The sequence below is a fragment of the Eubalaena glacialis genome, chromosome 5 (genome assembly GCF_028564815.1).
Source record: "Eubalaena glacialis isolate mEubGla1 chromosome 5, mEubGla1.1.hap2.+ XY, whole genome shotgun sequence".
NCBI classification, from domain to species: Eukaryota; Metazoa; Chordata; class Mammalia; order Artiodactyla; family Balaenidae; genus Eubalaena; species Eubalaena glacialis.
In genome coordinates this window covers 83444996-83464809 of record NC_083720.1, presented here as the reverse complement: position 1 = coordinate 83464809, position 19814 = coordinate 83444996, and the positions used below count along the sequence as shown (strand labels likewise).

The window sequence follows — 19814 nt, the reverse complement described above, 5'->3', positions numbered from 1 at the left end:
CCCAAGTGATAACTGGATGGTATAAAGCTGTTAATGATGGAAAGAAATCTTAGACTAAATTTAGTAGAAGTTAGTAAAAATCAATATACTTCATTCATTTGACATGATTCATTTCATATGAGGTTAGTTATTAATTCATGGGCCACAAATGAAGATCTAGGAAGTTAAGTAAATTATGTCAAAAATTTGGAACCCATTTTTTAAAGATAGTAAATTGTCTGTGGTTTACAGATTTTTGGATGGTTAATGTACCCCACAAACCATTTGTTCATACATACAAAAAGTTCTATTTACTGAGAAAATAGAAATGCCCATTCATTTGACTATTTGATTCTAAGGGACAAATACCAAGAGATAAGTAACTTCTGATTAAAAGAATGCAATCGATATTGTGATTTATCTTGTTTTTATTTCTTGAAGAATTCCTTTTGATGGCTTTGACCAAAAATTTTATACATTTTAGAAACTTCTGTGGGATAGCAAGCCTGTTTCTGTGTGTTTCTTTGCATACAGAATGATGTTTTTCTGGGCAAAAGGTTAACAGCAACTCATACTCAGTCCCAAACATTTTTTCCTGGTGATAAAATGAATAATTAATACATATATTTGCTCTGTTTAAATAAATGACTGCAAATTTTATAAATTAGATTGTAGTTTTCCTCCTTTTCCCTATTATTTTCCTTCAGTAGCCTCGATTGTTCAAGGAGAAAATTACCCAGTTTTAAGAAGCAGTTACTCTGATGCCTTTTGTGTGTCTAATACTCTCCCACTTTAATTCATGCATTCTTCAATGAGCATAGAGCAGTTACTCCTCTAAAGAATTAAGTGAGGAATGAGTGCAAGTAAATTGTCAGCACTGTCATTTGGATCACTGACTCTCATTTTGGTTTAGCAGGTCTCTAAACCCTCCAGAATTTCAATGTGGAGCGCAATTGATTTGTACCAAGTTGACTTTGCAAATCTGATGGGTTAAAACTGCTTCAGGGAACAGTGGGAACCACAGGAAATGAGAGCAAGCCAGGAAGCATGTGAATAACCTCTGCCCTCCCATCTTCTTACCCCATCATGCAAATTAACATATAACAAACCACGTTATATAAACAGTTGAAAAGAGCCAAATAAGAAACAAAAGAGAGCATTAAAAAGCTTCACAAATGAAAATTTGTCCATTATGTAGTTATTTGATATTCAGACTAGGCAAGCTGATTAGCTGTAGATAGTTAGAATGTGACATTAATTGCCAGCTTTACCTGATATTGCCAGACATCGACACCATTTTTAAATAAAGATACAAACTATTGCTATAACAAGTAATGGTATGGATATGTAACATTAATAGAAATGACTATATCCAGTACATTATGATAACAATAGCTGGCAGCAATATTCATTAATAGCCTCCAGTCAGCCTGGGTAATAACACATTAAAATCACAGCATGCCCAGATTACATAGGCAGCTGTGGATTATATTCTGCCAGCGGCTTGGTTGAGATTCTATCAGGAATATGAATGACAAAAATAACTCCTTTTTGCTCAGCATGAAAAAAACTTTAGTAATAATTTATATCTAATTGATAAAACTGAATCTATTTTCTGAGGATGAAATTGCAGGAAAAACTGACAGATAAAATATCTAGCTTTTTAATGTCGAACCATTATTACTTAAAAAATTTTCTTCCATCTCATGAGTGAGACTCCTAGTCTAATAAGACAGAAAAGAAATAATAAAGACCAGTCTGCAAAGTTATTTTTTCATTCTAAAGGGGAATGTTCATTTAGTGAATTCCATACAGGACATTAGACGGTCACTGCCAAATTCTTGCTTTTTTAAGTAATAAGATTATCACTGATATTTGAGACCTTAAAATCAAGTTTCAATAACCGATCATCTTTACTACAAAAATGCCATTCAGGGAATACATGTTATCTGATGGCAGCATTCTAATATCTTTTCACCATGTGATATTTTGTTACATAAGTAAATGATATTCTTTATAAATATATTAAATATATTTTACATACTTATGTAAATAAAATGCTTATATGTGTATAGGTTATATATAAAATGCTTATATATGAGTATATAATGTATATAAATATATAGTAGATTTATAAACATAAATTAAAATACATAAAATTCCTTAAAATTTAAAAAAATAAATTATTTTTTATTAGTTACAATTCAAAGTTGTTGAAACACATTTAAACCTTTTAAGTTATAATGGTAATGATACAAAATCAGTAATTTAAAAAATCTAAAGGAAAAAAAATTAAAACACATACTTGCCCTATGAGTTTTTTAATGTAATATTAATTAGGTTAAATGATTTTTAAAAAAATCTATCATGTATTACTAATATCCTTTTTCATTGTTATTTTCTAAATTTCTGCTTGTTGATTAGACATTTGTTTTACTGTTAATTATATTAACATAAAGGTTTGAAAGGGAAAAAAACCCCAAAAGAAATGGCATTTATCTATATTAAGTTAACCCTGTCAGAATTTAGTATACAAAAGAGTACTATGGAAAATAGAATTGTAAATTCAAAATACATATAGAGAGATATCAGTTATTGTTCCTTAGATTGAAAGTCAAATAAGGTCATTATTATACTGCAATAGTGAAGTGAATTGAATATAGCTAGCAATTCTCTTTAGAATGATCTGATTTTATGGAAAGAAAGAAATTAATCAGGGAAGTCTCACTGATTTTACAACTTTAAAGATACATGTAACTAAGGTCCTTACCTTGTTCAAACTTCGTGCAGCACTATCTTTTCCACCTGGGGTCAAGTTCCGGAGCTGCACATCTAGGAGGCCTACCAGCTGATCCATGGCCCGGACTGAATAAGTGATATCTCCAGCATTCAAATGATTTCTTGTCTGTTCAGCCAGTTCTCTAGCAATGTTGGCAGCTGTCTCTCCAGATTTCAACTACAATTTTGAAAACAGAACAAAAAGGAAAGAGATCTTAAATAAGTAATTTTATTGGTTTCTTTGGACAACTGTTTTTGCATATGTTTTAATCATTGAGGTAAGAAAGTTATTAAACCCCATCTTTACTTGGTATACATTCCTTAAGTTTTCCTGCTAATCCATTATTTTCTTCAATACCTAACTTGAAATTCATGCCTTTAGGAAGCTCCTCTTGAGGAATCTAACTTCTAGAAATTGTTCTTAGTTTACCCACCTGGGTGGTTAAGTCTAAGGTTTGCCCTATGTCTTTTCTCTATGCATTTCTAAATTGGATGTTGACAGAGGCCGGTACAAATTTTCCATTATGCCTAGTTTAGCACTTAGTTCACAACGAATAGTCACTGGCTGCTAAACTCTGTGAAAATTTAATTCCAAATAAAATCCCTGCTTTTCAAAGTGCTCTTCATCTTCTTACTAAGTAAGAGATTTTGTTCCCAATGTACTAGGTAGCAAACTATTGCTTAGTTTCTAGCACTTTCCTTTTCTGAAAGTACGTGCTGCTTTTTCAAGTATATTCTACAAGAATTTTTCAAATTGTCAACAATCCAAAGATGTTAAAAGAGATAGACTAATACCCTATGATTACTTGAGCAAATTTGATAGCTCTGGGTAATAAGAAGACAGGAATATATATTAGCTTATAAGGAAGGCCTGGGGAACTTAAAAAAAAAAAGTAAGTGTAATTTCCCAATTTATCATGTCCTTTATCATTTTTAAACTAACAGACTAAAATAAGATTATAAAACATTTACACAATACAGATATAGGTATGCAATGCAAAAATCATGAATGTCTCTTCTTTTGCCTCTATATATTCCCACTTCCCAGAGATTGTTAATGGTTTGGCACGTATCTTTCCTGACTTTAGCCTGCTCTATTACTACTTAAATATATAATAGTGTCATTATTTAGAAAATTTTCTTTTCTTCTCTTTTTCTATTTTTAACACAGTCTAATACAGAACTTAGGATCCCGAACAGAAAGGTCCTCTCTTTGTAAGGCTATCTTCCTAATGGATATCCAGAAAGCTATAAGGGGCAAAACAAAACCTCTTAGTCAAATAGGTTATCACTATCTACTCAGGGATGCTTAATAAATGTTTGTAGCAGTATTGAATGTTAAAGAAACATGAATAAATTGGAGAAAATGGAATAACTAAATTGTTAACAATCACATTCTCAAGTATATAGAAAAATCCTAATTCAAAAACCTAAAAATAGTTTAATAACAAAGTGTTGGCAAAGATTTGTAAAAATGTATATGACCATCATAAACTACTACTGAATGTGTATATTTGCATACTTCCTATGTAGAGTAAATTACTAGTGTCTATTAAACTCTGAAATGTGAAGACTGTATAAGACAGAGATTTCTCTTATCACTATCAACCATAAAAAAATAATCCCACTGCTATGAAAGAGATATGTTCAAAGATGTTCATTCTAGCTTGCTTATAATAGAAAACAAAATGGGTTATGACTGTGGAAAACTGCTCATGTATATAAATACTATGGAATATTAATCAACAGTTTAAAAGTATGAAGGAGAACAATATTGTTAACGTTAATCTTCAACATGTAATATTGAGTTAGAATAAATGCAAGTATAAAAATTATTTATATGCTAATATATATAGGCATGTTATTTGTGAAATATAAACACACAACTTGAGTAGCATATAAACATGTTACCTATGAAAAATAAATACTATATGTAAATATTTTACGTTTATATATGTGTATATGTTTAAACACATAGAACAAAATCTGAAAGATGGAAATCAAAAAACAAATCCTTTTCTTCAATGTTTAAATTTTACAAGAAGAATATATTAATGTATTACAAGAAGAATATGTTAAAGTATTATTATATAGTTAATTGGTACTTTTTAGAAACCCTTAAAATAAAAAAACACTTGCACTAAATTTATTGAATTTGTAAATTATGGTCAGGACCTGAAAACCTGAGATACTTGTAAGACCAAATGGAATAGATTGTAAGGTTCAAGGATAAGTGTGTAACAAAGTCAATGTAGACCCACTGATGGATCATGAAAGTACTTTTAAGTGGTCACAAAGTGACGTAAATGTGATTATAATCCATACATTTAATCATTACATATAATTTAGGGCTACTTACTGGTAATCTAGTAAATCAATTAATGATTTATAAAATTCAGTATTAGTTAATTAAATTGGTGAAATGCTAGTACTCATGAAGTATTCAAATTCAATATTCCATCAGTAAGTCTGAATACCTGATACAATTGCTTGGCAATGTTGCAAAACTCCTGTGCACATGAATATCCAGATAGCTGGAATTCCTATAATTTTCCAAAGGGATATTCTTTTAATCAATGCACCACTCATAGAGTCTTTTTTTTTTTTATAGAAAGGCAGACTGCCACATTCAGCACCTCATTTGGATATGTCTAGAGTCTTGGAAGCTTGACTACCCTATGTTCTCCTACAAATGGACCTTGAGAGCTTGATTTTAGGTTCTAGCAGGGGAGCGCACCTACTCATATACCCTTGACTGAAGAATGGTCCTCCTCTATTGGGAAAGGTCATCCTCTTCAACCAAGTGAGCAGCTTTGGAAGGGATGCACGTGGAGCGGTGAGGGAGGAAGGGGACACCCGCCTAGCCAGCCAGATCAGCCGAATCAACCCTGGAGATCAATGGGGTGACAGATGCCACATCCACCATTCATAGAGTCTTGCATTTGTTGTAGTTTCCCACCTATGCTATTCTTATAAAAATGAATCTATTTGTGGAATTACTATTGTTTTACTTTGTTAAGCATTATGCACTTGTATAATTGTTTTATTATCATTATTACTGTATTGTTTTCTTCTATGCCTTTATTACCACATAATATTTTTTCTATGAGAAAATGTCAAGGCACATGGACCTCTGGAGTCTTTTGATTCACTTAAATGGGCGTTGTTGGAAAAAGGCTGAGATCTACTAAAGTAGATAATAGGCTTTCTTTCATACATTATCTTCAAAACTAGAGATGCAAGTACTGCCTTTCATTACAGCTATCAGGGAACATTATAAAAAACAAAATTACTTATCAAACAAAAAAATAGGTATTTTCACATTGTAATTCAATTTCTTTTCTTTTTCTGTGTAGTTGTACAAACATAGTCTTCAATTATTAATTATTATAACATTGGGGTAGGACATGATAAGATGAAAAAGGAGGCCTATGTAATTCCCTAATATAAAAATTTAAACTTTTTCTTTATGTACAGTAATGAAAAAGTTGAAAATGTAAATGACTAATAAGTCAAAATATTACTGCTCTCAACATAAAAGATAATGATGCTGCCTATATATGTGTCAATAGCAGATAGTGTAGTGTTGTAAAACCGTGAGTCAAATATGAAAATCACTAGTGGATTATCTTAAAAATAGTAACTACATTTTAACACTCAAGTGTTTATTTATGAAGAATAAATCTAATTAATCCCACAAAAGAACTCTGGAACTCAATGTTCACCAACAAGAAAGTTGTAAGAAAAAAACTAAAGTACAAATAAGTTATAAAAATGTTTATAATAAAAATGTGATAAGCATGTTTTTAAAGTAAAATAAAAACTAATATAACCAGTTATTCATTATGATCCTCTCTTCCTCTTAAATTGAAGAAATCATAGTAAAATTCTTTCATTCATTCAACAATCATTTGGACACTTGGTATTTCCTAAGGAAATAAAGACAAATATTATATGTGGCTCTTGCACTCAGGAATCTCACGTTCTACTAGTTGGTATTGCGGGGCAGGGTGCATAAAGGCAGATAATACTAATTCAACAATGCAATTATAATAACAGAATGTATATGAGGTGTTATTGGAATATAGTACAGGGGTAATAAACACCTGGAAATTAGGTGGGAAAGCAACAGAAAGTAACAATAAGTTGAAAGTTAAAAGATAAGTTGAGGGTGACTTGGTAAGATAAAATTCTGGTGGGGACTGGTGGGGAGAGAGAGCCAAGAAGATGCTATATAAAAAGCGAAGTCTAAATAATCATGGTTTGGGAAGACAGGGTACTAAAGGCAGAACAGAAAGAAAAAGCATATTTTTCTATCTTCAGAATTCAATTTGGTACCTACATAGCACAAATTGTGTGTCTGTATGTATTAAATATATATATATCTAGTTTTTAAAAAATAGAATATCTCTATCTCTATTTATAATTTCAACAATTGTTCCTTCAGTCTAAATGTTCATTTGTTCTTTAACCAAAATTTGAATTTCTAATAGTATTATGCTAAAGTCTGGGGATAAAATGGTCCCCAATAACAAGACCTTACGTACTAGCAAGGGAAGGGCTATTAATAAATTAACTGCACAAGAATTTGATTTCAGTTTTTTTGAGGGCAATACAGAATCCCAGTGCGGTAGAGTAGTTTAAAGGCATTTTAACCTGGTGTATGAAGTTAGGGAATAATTTAAGAAATACTTCTCTGAGAAAGAATGTGTAATCTGAGATGAAATAGAAAAGAGGGAATTAGCTTGGGATGAGGGCAGGAGCTTCCAGGCAGAGAGAGCAGCTTTTAGGAGAGGGGGGCAGGGAGTCTTAAGGGCGCTGCACAAAGGGCACTTGTGACTGGGGTTTAGGCAGCTGGAGAGGTAAGCAAGGAGCAGATTGAATAGTCCCACTTTGGAAGTCAGGACGACGATTTTGGAAAATTGTGCTAAGAGTGATGTGAATGTACTAAAGAGTCTAAATAGGAGTGGGCTAATCAGTCTTATATTTGAAATCAAACTCAGTAAAATGGATTAGAGAGTTCAGGAGTGAATGAAAGGGGACCTGCTGTGAGGTCTTCTACTGCCACAGCAGTAGAAGAAGCTGTTGTGGATTAAGGGTAGTAGCAGTGGAGAAAAGTGACAACTGGCCTGATTTGGGAGAGATTTACAAGTACCCTGAGAGGCCTATTATCTGATTGGATGTGTGAGGGGAAGGAAAGGGAGGCACCAAGAGTCATCTCCAATTTTCTTGTTGTTAATGGCAGTGGTGCCATCAACTGGACTCTCTCATAGTCACTGTGACCTCAAGGTTCAAGCTCAGTTCAAAAGTTGCCTTATCAGACCAGGCCTTCACTAACCATATTCTTTCCAGGGGCATCCAGAAGCTACTCTTCTTTCTGATTGTCCTATTTATTTCTCTCACCACTGTTATTATTATCTTATTTCCATAGAAAAATATACACATATCTTGAATCTGCCTCAAGTCTTCTGTGCAAAGAGGCAGGATTGAAATAGTTATTTCATATATTCTAGCTTAAAGACATCATTACAATGTCTATCTCTAACATTTCTTTTATTCTGCTAAAGTTATTTCTCAGAAATAAGTACATGCACGCTGAGAAATCTTATGAGTTTTGTGAGGATTAGTAAATTAATGCCTGTATTGAAATGGTGGGATTATACCTAGGGCTTCAATAGGGGAGGGAAAACCCTGCAGCTGTAGTTAAGGATAATAATTATGACAGAGATGGATACTATTTGCATTTCAAATTTTGACACAAGGAAAAACAGTTTTCTTTGAAATAAGCTTTGACATTTTATGGGATTTATTATATCAAACATTAATCAGGTGTCAAAACAATTCATGAAGAAGTTACTCATATTGTTTAAGTACAAAGCTACTATTTCTTTGAAAGATCTGCCTATTTTTCTATAAATCTGAGTCAAGTAGGTATATAAACAATAAAATGTTTCTAGCTTACAACTGAATGTAGGCTAAATGAGCCTGAAGATGTGGAAATTCCACTAATCTCTGATCAAATTAACAAGCAATTTACTTTCATTCCACAGTAGATCTACAGAGGTTAAAGAATGGAGTAATTAAGATCTGGATGACAGGATTCAACCAGTCTTCCAGAACAAATCACCGGCTTATTTTATACTGTAAAACAGCAACATCATTTCTAGATCTTCACATCCTTCTTTAGAAAATGCAGGAAGAATCTTACATTATCTCAAAAGTTGTCAGTAGTTTGTGTGCAAACAAACGAAAAGATATTTCAGTTTGCTAGAAATAAGACTATTTCCCAGTAACAATTCAGGCATATCTTTTTCCTATAATAGTTGGACCAGGTAATGAAGTAGGAAGCAGACCTTACTTTACATGTAAATAAATACGGAATGTCTTCACAACTTTAATTCCACAATTTTCAATTGAAAAAAGACAGGAGGGATTATAAAGTGCAATGAATTCTTTAAATGTATGCAAAATAGAAAATATAAACTCCTTTTTGATAAGTTGAGTCCAAGCTAGAGGTCAAGCTGAAGCCAAAGACTATGATTTCAGCAAACAGTCATTAAGGAATGTGAGAAAACAGGATATTTTACCACATATGTTAGAGAAGGCAGAACTCTAAACTAATTTGTTGGCTTCCAATATGACCAGAAAGATATTTTTAAAACATTAATTTGAAGACATATGTACCTAATCTTACTATCTATTTAATCTATCTTTGTATCCAATCATCTGTTTATCTTTGTACCTAACTTTCTGTCCACCCATTCGTCCAACCATCCACCCACCCACCTACCAATCTCTCTCCCTCTCTGCCCCTACACTCCACCACTGCACCTTTTTGTACAACTTTTGCTTTTCCCCTTCTATACAAATTATTAAATCTCATGATTACGAAAGTATTCTGGCCAGTTTGTAACAAATTTCTTCTGCCTTTAAAGGCTTACATTTTCTCTAGTGAAATGTAATCTACTCTTTAATATCACTCAAAATGTAATCTATAATTTCACCAGTATGTAAGTGGCCTAAATTTATTTGTGAGTCATAAACCATCAAGATTCTTTGCTTGTTTTCTCCCTCCTGGCCTGACTGTAGGGGAAAAAAACATTACTCATTTCTTAATGAAAATGAAAATTTAAGGTTTGCTTTTTCCAACTAAAGTAAAGCATCCTGATCCATTTATCTGTGTATACTTGCTGTCTACAGTGGTGCCTGACATACAGTGAGTGAATAGTACCAATAACAAAATGAAAGATCCTCCCGTGGGAAAGATGCAGTGACTGCGATCCAGGGTGGTCTTTCCTTTAAAGCCCTCAGGAATTCCCCACAGGCACTATAAAGCCATAAGAGACGGGCCTCATGCTCCAAGGTACGTTCACCCACAAACTTGCAGAGGGAAAACTGAATACACTGTTTAAATGAGAGAATCACCCCTTCTTTTCTTTTTTCATCTATGCTTTTATTGCGGGTAACAAGTGTTACTCTATTTTAAAAGTCTGAACTACAATGAGCAGAGGAGGGAAGGAACAAATCATTCCGGATACCTATTTCACTTTTACTTTTTCACACTGGCATAACCAACAAATTAAAGAAAAGCAGGGAGGTCAGAACAGAGGAAGGAGAATGGAACAAGGGAAAGGAAGGAGGGAAGAGAGGGGCAGTGAAGAGAGAAAGAGAGGGGGATGGGAAAGGGAGGAGGGGTGAGAGAAGGGAAGCAAAAACTGTGAACTCTGCTGGTTACTTTCCATTTGCTAATTCAAGGAAGGCCTCTTTCCACCCTCCTCCATCCTTCTCTCTGCCCTGGGAGGTGGACTTACATGATGTTAGTAAGAGCACCCCTCTTCTCTGGCTTTTGTTTGGGTTTGGCCAGTGGTGAGGCTGAGCAGGTGAGGAGGGTAGAAGAGGTGAGTGGGTGAGATCAGAGTATTTATTCCCCTAGATCTATTCTGAAAAGTTGCCTGAGGCTAGGTTGTGTCTCTTGTCTATAGGTCATCTTTCCTCTCAAGGATACCCTGTTACCAATTTTCCGTCATTCCATTGATCTGGCAACCAGAGGCCTGGGGTTGGGAACAGCTCCATCCCTGTTACTAGCTCTGGGCTCCTCTCAATCCCTTGCAGTTCACCTCTGCTCCCACAAATGCCGTAAGCAAACCCTCTTCAAAGGTTCCATCTGTTTGTTTTTGGGACTCAGGTACTGAGGGAGGAAATGAGCAAAGGGATGAATTCTGTGGAAGATGCTTTGGGAAGGAGGGAGAGAAAATAGGACTTCCCTGGTGGTGCAATGGTTAAGAATCTGCCTGTCAATGCAGGAGACACGGGTTCGAGCCCTGATCTGGGAGGATCCCACATGCCGCGGAGCAACTAAGCCCGCGAGCCACAACTACTGAAGCCCATGTACCTAGAGCCCATGCTCAGCAACAAGAGAGAAGCCACTGCAATGGGAAACTTGTGCACTGCAGCGAAAGGTAGCTCCTGCTTGCTGCAACTAGAGAAAGCCTGCATGCAGCAATGAAGACCCAAAGCAGCCAAAAATCAATAAGTAAATAAATGTATTTAAAAAAAAAAAGAGAGAAAGAAAATAGGGACAAATAACTCTGTGGACAGTGCATACAAATTCTCTCTCAGAAGCTTACGATGTGAATAGTTAAAAGTGTTGGAGTTTTGTGGTAACCTGTTCAACTATCATTTATGTTTAATGAATAGCATAAATAGTTGGAGGTATAAGTAAAAGAGTGGAGAGAAGCGAAGAGAGACTAGGTAAGTGGGTGTGGGATATAAAGGCCATCATGATCTATTCACAGTGCAGCCAGTGTTGTGGCTAAATGTGACATGTTGATAAAGGTAGACCCAGCTAAACACCAGCTCCAGCACTGACCTGGCAATAGTTACATAAGCCAATTCATAGGGCTCAAAAACCTCCTGTTTCACTTTTGACAATTCTATAAATTTATAAGTAATCAAGCTAAGGTATTATTATAAATTCCAACTCTCTAAATTGTATAATCTTAATATAATTATAATACAACATAATTTTACAGGTGCTACAGGATTACACAGAAATGCTCCAAAAGAACGGAACATACTTGCTATAAAACAAAAACATTCCATCCCTAAATCAAATGGGCAAGAGCTGTCTGCTCTTTGCAAGGAATTGTGCCTTTTGTCACAAGATTAGCAGGTCTGCAGAGGAAAGAAAAGAATTAAGCATCATTATCAGTTAAAGTCACCAGTAATTTCTGCAACGAAATAGGCCAACCATATTCAGGAATTATCATGAAAACACTCAGCTTTCTAGGTGAATTATTACTGAATTAATATTAACCCCCGGGCTTAGTATGTAGGGAATATTTTTTAAAAGTTGCTAATGTAAGGAGATATGCTACTGATCTTTTAATCTGATCACATCCAGGAAGAGTTACTTGCCCTGGGGTCTGAGCTACATTGTAATAAAATCAAAGGACATAAAAACTGTGGCAGGAACAGTACTGAAACTGGAGAAGCATCATTATGAATAGCAACAAGTATGGAGATGCACATGTAAGAGGGTAACTGGAGTCAATATAACCACTGTTCTTCCATGATTTAGGGTAAATAGATGGTTATGGCTCATCTGCTAAACAATCTACTGGGTAGATATTTATGGATTATTGTACAGTATATTATTGAGGATAAGCCTGGTTAAAAACAAATAGAGAAAAGAGCAAATGGCACAGAGAGGCTTTTAGTAAGGCCATCATTTGTAATATTTCTCAGGAAAAATCTCTTTCAGAAATTCCTCAGCATAGCTAATGTAACATAGAAGGACTCTCCATTTTAAGAGTGCATAAATCCGCACAAATTGCTATAATAAGGATTCATCCCATAGCCCTTTTGGCATAAATGCACATCTGGTCTCTGTTTGCAATGAAATCAATTCAAAGCCCCACAGTGCATTAATAATAAAAATGTTCAACATATTGCAACCAAATAAGCCCTGCAAATTTGAGTCTGCAAGATTCTGTCACACATGTGTATACTTTTAACACTGATAAATGACTAGGTTATAGAACATTTATCAGATGGATTAAGATTCCAAGGTAGACTTCTTTTTTTTTTTGTAATTATTATTTCCACAGGAAAATCCATATGTATATATGCTAGAAGCTTTTGCTTGCTTTATTTATAATACCTCTTGGACTTTTATATCTGTAGTTCACAATACCATAAAATTTTATTAATAATAAAATTATTATAAGCAATACTGCCTGGCTTAGAGGAAGTACATGGATTTCCCCTTTAAGAACAACAAAATCCTAGAATTAGCTCATAGCATATTAGGCTTGTCATTAAATCTTAAATTAAAATAAAGTGGAGAATTTTTTCCACATTAATTTTAAAAATTATTGACTATTTTGTTTTCAGCAGTTATAATCAACAACAGAGGATCTAGATCTGGCAAAGCCTTCCTTGTCAGTGACACAATTTACCTTCTGTGTTATATGGCTGACCCAAGGAGAAGAACAGTTGCTAAGGTCTGGTCCTTGGGGATCCCAGATTCCATCAGGAGCCAGGCATAGATAAGTTGATACTCCTAAAATAATGAGAGAAATAGGTCTGCTTCAAATATTCAAACCATCTTTCTTATAATGACTTTATATCCATAATATGTTCAAATATGAGCAAAGGTAAGACTATGATCATTAAACTGAGGTAATGTCTATTAAAACACCATGTACAGTGCCTAGCAAGCAACTGGCATTAGAGAAACATAATACAACAAACACTCAATGTTTTTAAAGCATTTGCTGACAACTATACCAGGTACAGGGAATAACTTCATGAATTAGATGAATGTGGTACCTGCCTCCATGGGGCTTACTGCTTGAGTTTTCAGAGGCAAGGTAGCGGTTGAGTCTTAAAGGAATCAGTTTGCAGGTTTTTCAGGAAAACAAGGTGGGTAAGGGCATTCCAGGCAAAGGAAAAGTATGCTGTCTTTGGGAATCATCAAGTGTTTTGAATTGAGGTCTACTGGGTAGGGAAGTTGTATTTAATGGAGTTGGAAAGGCTGGCAGAGCCAGATCATAAATGTCCTTGTCTGTCATCTGTAGGTGCTGGAAAATCAATGAAGACCATTACGCAGAGGAGACAAATGGGCTGATTTAGGCTGTAGAAAGATAACTGTGGCAGCAGCATGGAGGATGAATTTCAGGGAGTGATATGGAGGTTGTGAGGAAGCTATTGCAATAATTCAGGTGAGAAAAGACTGTGTGGGCCTTGAACAGGGGCACAGCAGAGGGGACAGAGAAAGGGTAAAAAGAAGACTGCAGAGTAAGCACAGTCACCTGGGAGGGAGGGCTTCAGAAGGTTTCCTGTAAATCTCTTTCTCAATTTTCACAGAACAAGAATGACATATTTCTGTACTGCTTTGCAGTTTGCAAACTGCTTTCAAATAAAGTATTTCACTAACCTCTACAACAAACATCTGAAGAAAGGGGGGCTGTTATTATTTCTCTTTTAGAGATAAAGGAACTGAGGTCCAGAACTAAGGGGACAGCGCTAAGAGAAAAGTTCAAAATGTTTTCTGATTCCAATACCGCAGAAAACTTTGGAACTAAATATTGTGCCCCTTCATAAAGGGAAGGAAGATCTCAGAATATTTTTAAACACTTTGATGAAAACAAATTAAATGTGCACTTTTATATATCTTCTTATCTTCCCACCACTTCATATACCATGGAATTCAGACGGACATTTCCACACTGAAACTTCGTTAAGACAAACCTATTGAAGTAACCAAATCAATAACACCCAAAATCACAGCCCCTAACAATGCTAGTCTAGTGACGTCTATTATGCATTTGTTTTATTTACACATTTAATGCAATAATGTAAATTTTATGCAGGGTGTCAAGTATTAGTTTTATGAAGATCAATATCTGTAACAATAAGAAATCAAACTATTTCTGGCTTAAAATGGTAAATAATAAGATGGTTACCATTTGGTGATATTATGAATCACATCAGCGAAAAGAAAAAGGTGTGGGGACAAAGAGCTATCTAGTTCTTGACTACCTCCTAGAGAAAACAATGCAGGATTGATCTCTCTAGTGGATGTTGTGTAAGAGGAGGTTGGCTCCTGCCAGCATCATCCCTGACAACGTCAAGAGGCTCCAACTATTACAGGACAGCTACGATGACTGGTAATAAAGGATAGTCAAATCTTCTCTTTTGTTAAATGTTAGGTAGTTTCAATGATCATCTAATACAGAAGTCCTCGATCTAGTTTTCTGCAATAAACATTTGACAATTGGTGACAAGCATGAGAACTAGCTCCCACCAATCCAGTGATTCACTCTGGGCTGTTGCATAGGTGAGCTGGCTCTTTGGAGTAGCTGGGACATCCATAGCTTAATTGTAACTTGACCTCACAGCATGGGTGAAAACTATTTATCTCACGGGTATGCCCACCAAATCCTCACCTGTGACTTCTTCAGGTTGCATTCTCAAACTCTGAAAATACTTGACTATACATTGTAATTTAGCTGAGTCCAGAATTTAATCAAATGTTAAGTAACAAAACTACGTTGTGACCAAAAAAAAAAAAAAAAAACTAGGAAAGCAAGCCAAAGTAACAATACACTTTTAGCTCAGCTTTGTAGGACAGACTTACCTATAGTTCCTGCAGGGCATGGCTGCTTTGCCATCTGTCCTTGACGGGTCTTAAACCACATGATTTCTCGAGCTTCCACAGCCTCACAGCTCTCTTCTAGAGCTGGGATTTGGGATGATCCTGACGGAAGGTGTGTGGTAATGTCGTCAAGTACCTCAACTGCTGGAGATGGGGTGCTGGTGTTCCGGTTTCTTCTTCCTGACACCGATGGGGTGGTACTCCTGCCGGGGCTCCAAGTTGTGGTCCGAAGGGCGGTACTGGTGGTGGTGCTTCCCGTGCCAAGAGGTCCTGCGGTAGAGATATCTGAAATAAAATTCAGAAGAAAACGCCTACATTGCTTGTTCACAGTAGGACCTAAAAATGTCCTCATACTTCAGAAGTCATTTTTATTTGACAATTCAAGGAGCCTTAAACATGGGAAAAATAAGCCAATAACAAAATATCAGAGTGCTACTTGAATATCAAGACAGCCATTTGACTAATGCTAAATGTAGGCTTGTTTGTAGTTTTTCTCAACTTCAATTACAGAAAACAAAGTTACAGCACAATTCAACTCTTCAGTAAGCTTTAAGAAGCTTCAGGCCTTTGGGACAATTAGGGGATTCAAACATTTAAAGCCCTCCCCTTAGAATCTTCAAATTCGGTATAGGAAGGGAGAGAGCCATATACAATATTTTTTCCACATTAACTATAACATGAATTTCTAAAGATGTAGCAAAAAAAAAAAAAAATCAGAAATTAAAGTGCTCACAAGGTAAAAGGTAAAGAGCAATTCTGAGTATAATATCCTTAACACGAATTAGAGTAGTGTGATTTACTCTGATGCTCTTAAAACAGACCCATTGTATCAAAACTTTCAAACGTCACATTAGTAATTTCCAATTAGTGTTCATAAATTATTTTCTAACTAGATTTTTAAAGTGGCATTTTCCCAATGTATTCCAAGTTCCAGATAAAAGTGGTTAGGTTCCTTGATCAGATATTATCAGGTTATTAAATCTATAATGTATACAAAGGAATGTCTTAATGATACTATAGAAATAATCACTGCAGAGAATTATCTTTCTGGTAAAATATATTCAGATTCCCATGATAGGAATGCAAGCGTGTACCAGGCCTCCACATACATACACTGCTTTCCTAACTGTAAGATTAGAAACTACTCTTAACCTCACTTACTGGCAACAAACAGTGGGGGAACTGGCTCTGGTCAGACTCAAAGTAGCACAGGTTTAAGAAACTGAAGGGAGAACTATGATGAGCCTCCTGTTGTTTGTCATTCATGGTCTGCTTTACCATGTCATCAATTAGACTCTGTTGCCCCAGAAGAGATGTCAAATCCATCACAGTGTATTTGGTGCATAAAACAGAATAGAAATGGCAGGGGGAGGGTCTATGAATTTTTCAAACACTTATTTATTTATTTTTTTAACATCTTTATTGGAGTATAATTGCTTTACAATGGTGTGTTAGTTTCTGCTTTATAACAAAGTGAATCAGCTTTACATATACATATATCCCATATCTCCTCCCTCTTGCGTCACCCTCCCACCCTCCCTATCCTACCCCTCTAGGTGGTCACAAAGCACCGAGCTGTTTTCCCTGTGCTACGCGGCTGCTTCCTACTTGCTATCTATTTTACATTTGGTAGTGTATTTATGTCCATGCCACTCTCTCACTTTGTCTCAGCTTCCCCTTCCCATGTCCTCAAGTCCATTCTCTATGTCTGTGTCTTTATTCCTGTCCTGCCCCTAGGTTCATCAGAACCATTTTAAACACTTATTTAATCATTGAAATTGTAGCATTTTCTGAAATGATACTATTTGCTATTTTGTCTTCTTGCTTGTTCTTCTGTTTCCTCTCCCCTTCTTCCTCCATTTTCTCTTGTGTTCCCTCTCCACGTGAATGGTAATGTTCATAACTACATTTACTCAAAGTTCATACAAGAAACCAGAGTATCCTTCTTTCCCCTTCTTTTTTCTGTATACACCATATCCCCCCAATTGCCAAGTCTGGCAGATTCCGTCTCATTTAAAAAATTTCTTGGAGACCTTCAAGATGGCAGAGGAGTAAGATGTGGAGATCACCTTCCTCCCCACAAATACATCAGAAATACGTACATGTGGAACAACTCCTACAGAACACCTACTAAAGGCTGGCAGAAGACCTCAGACTTCCCAAAAGGCAAGAAACTCCCCACGTACCTGGGTAGGGCAAAAGAAAAAAGAAAAAACAGAGACAAAAGAATAGGGATGGGACCTGCACCAGTGGGAGGGAGCTGTGAAGGAGGAAAGGTTTCCACACACTAGGAAGCCCCTTCACTGGCGGAGATGGGGGGGTGGCGAGGGGTGAAGCTTCGGAGCCATGGAGGAGAGCACAGCAACAGGGGTGCAGAGGGTAAAGTGGAGAGATTCCCACACAGAGGATGGGTGCTGACAAGCACTCACTAGCCCGAGAGGCTTGTCTGCTCACCCGCCGGGACACGTGGGGGCTGGGAGGTGAGGCTCGGACGTCGGAGGTCAGATACCAGGGAGAGGACTGGGGTTGGCTGCGTGAACACAGCCTGAAGGGGGCTAGTGCACCACAGCTAGCTGGGAGGGAATCAGGAAAAAGTCTGGAACTGCCTAAGAGGCAAGAGACCATTGTTTTGGGGTGCACGAGGAGAGGGGATTCAGAGCACCGCATAAACGAGCTCCAGAGACAGGCGCAAGCCATGGCTATCAGCGCGGACACCAGAGACGGGCAAGAAAGGCTAAGGCTGGTGCTGCAGCCGCCAAGAAGCCTGTGTGCAATCACAGGTCACTATCCACACCTCCCCTTCCAGGAGCCTGTGCAGCCTGCCACTGCCAGGGTCCCGTGATCCAGGGACAATTTCCCCGGGAGAACACACGGCACGCCACAGGCTGTCGCAATGTCATGCCAGCCTCTGTCACCGCAAGCTAGCCCCGCATTCTGTACCCCTCCCTTCCCCCGGCCTGAGAGAGCCAGAGCCCCCTAATCAGCTGCTCCTTTAACGCCGCCCTGTCTGAGTGAAGAACAGATGCCCTCAGGTGACCTACATGCAAAGGCAGGGCCAAATTCAAAGCTGAACCCCAGGAGCTGTGCGAACAAAGAAGAGAAAGGGATATTTCTCCCAGCAGCCTCAGGAGCAGTGGATTAAATCTCCACAATCAACTTGATGTACTCCGCATCACTGGAATAGCTGAATAGACAATGAATCATCCCAAAATTGAGGCAGTGGACTTTCAGAGCAAATGTAGACATGGGATTTGCTTTCTGCATCTAATTTGTTTCAGGTCTTATGTTTATCTTAGTTTAGTATTTAGAGTTTATTATCATTGGTAGATTTGTTTATTGACTTGGCTGCTCTCTTCCTTTTTTTATATATATATATATTTTTTTTTCTTTTTCTCTTTCTTGTGAGTGCGTATGTGTATGCTTATTTGTGTGATTTTGTCTGTACAGCTTTGCTTTTACCATTTGTCCTAGGGTTCTGTCTGTCCGTTTTTTTTTTTTTTTTAGTATTGTTTTTAGCGTTTCTTATCATTGGTGGGTTTGTTTTCTGGTTTCGTTGCTCTCTTCTTTCTTTCTTATATTTTTTATTACACTTTAATTTTTTATGTTTAATAATTTTAAATTTTTTTTAACTTTAATAACTTTCTTTTCTTTCTCTCTCTCTCTCTCTCTCCCTCTGTCTCTCTCTCACTCTCTCTTTCTCTCTCTCTGTCTCTGTCTCTGTCTCTCTCTCTCTCTCTCCCTCCCTTTTCTTCTCATCCATGTGGCTGGCAGGGTCTTCGTGCTCTGGCCAGGTGTCAGGCCTGTGCCTCTGAGGTGGGTCCAAAAGAGACCTCCTGGCTCCACATGATATCAAACAACAAAAGCTTTCCCAGAGATCTCCATCTTAACGCTAAGACCCAGCTCCACTCAATGACCAGCAAACTCCACTGCTGGACACCCTATGCTGAACAACTAGCAACACAGGAACACAACCCCACCCATTAGCAGAGAGGCTGCCTAAAATATAAAAAGGTCACAGACACCCCAAAACACACCACCGGACATGTCCTGCCCACCAGAAAGACAAGATCCAGTCTCATCCACCAGAACACAGGCCTCAGTCCCCTCCACAAGGAAGCCTAGATAACCCATGGAACCAACCTTAGCCACTGGGGGCAGACACCAAAAACAATGGGAAATATGAACATCCAGCCTGCAAAAAGGAGACCCCAAACACAGTAAGTTAAGCAAAATGAGAAGAGAGAGAAATATGCAGCAGATGAGGGAGCAAGGTAAAAACCCACCAGACCAAACAAATGAAGAGGAAATAGGCATTCTACCTGAAATAGAATTCAGACTAATGATAGTAAAGATGATCCAAAATCTTGGACATACAATGGAGAAAATACAAGAAAAA

The 19814-nt window shown here is 36.8% G+C and overlaps 1 protein-coding gene across 8 annotated transcripts in view; it reads right to left on the bottom strand.

Moving 5' to 3' along the window:
* Nucleotides 1-19814, bottom strand: part of ADGRL3 (adhesion G protein-coupled receptor L3) — an 858517-nt gene that overhangs the window by 144696 nt on the left and 694007 nt on the right. For 7 of the 8 annotated variants that reach the window (XM_061192347.1, XM_061192340.1, XM_061192343.1 and 4 more), the window contains 3 exons: nt 15401-15703; nt 13218-13321; nt 2750-2935 (listed from right to left, as the gene is read on the bottom strand). In XM_061192347.1, the coding sequence (XP_061048330.1) occupies nt 2750-2935; nt 13218-13321; nt 15401-15703 (593 nt within the window). The remainder of the gene's footprint in view (nt 1-2749; nt 2936-13217; nt 13322-15400; nt 15704-19814) is intronic. The other variant, XM_061192344.1, reaches the window with a different exon arrangement.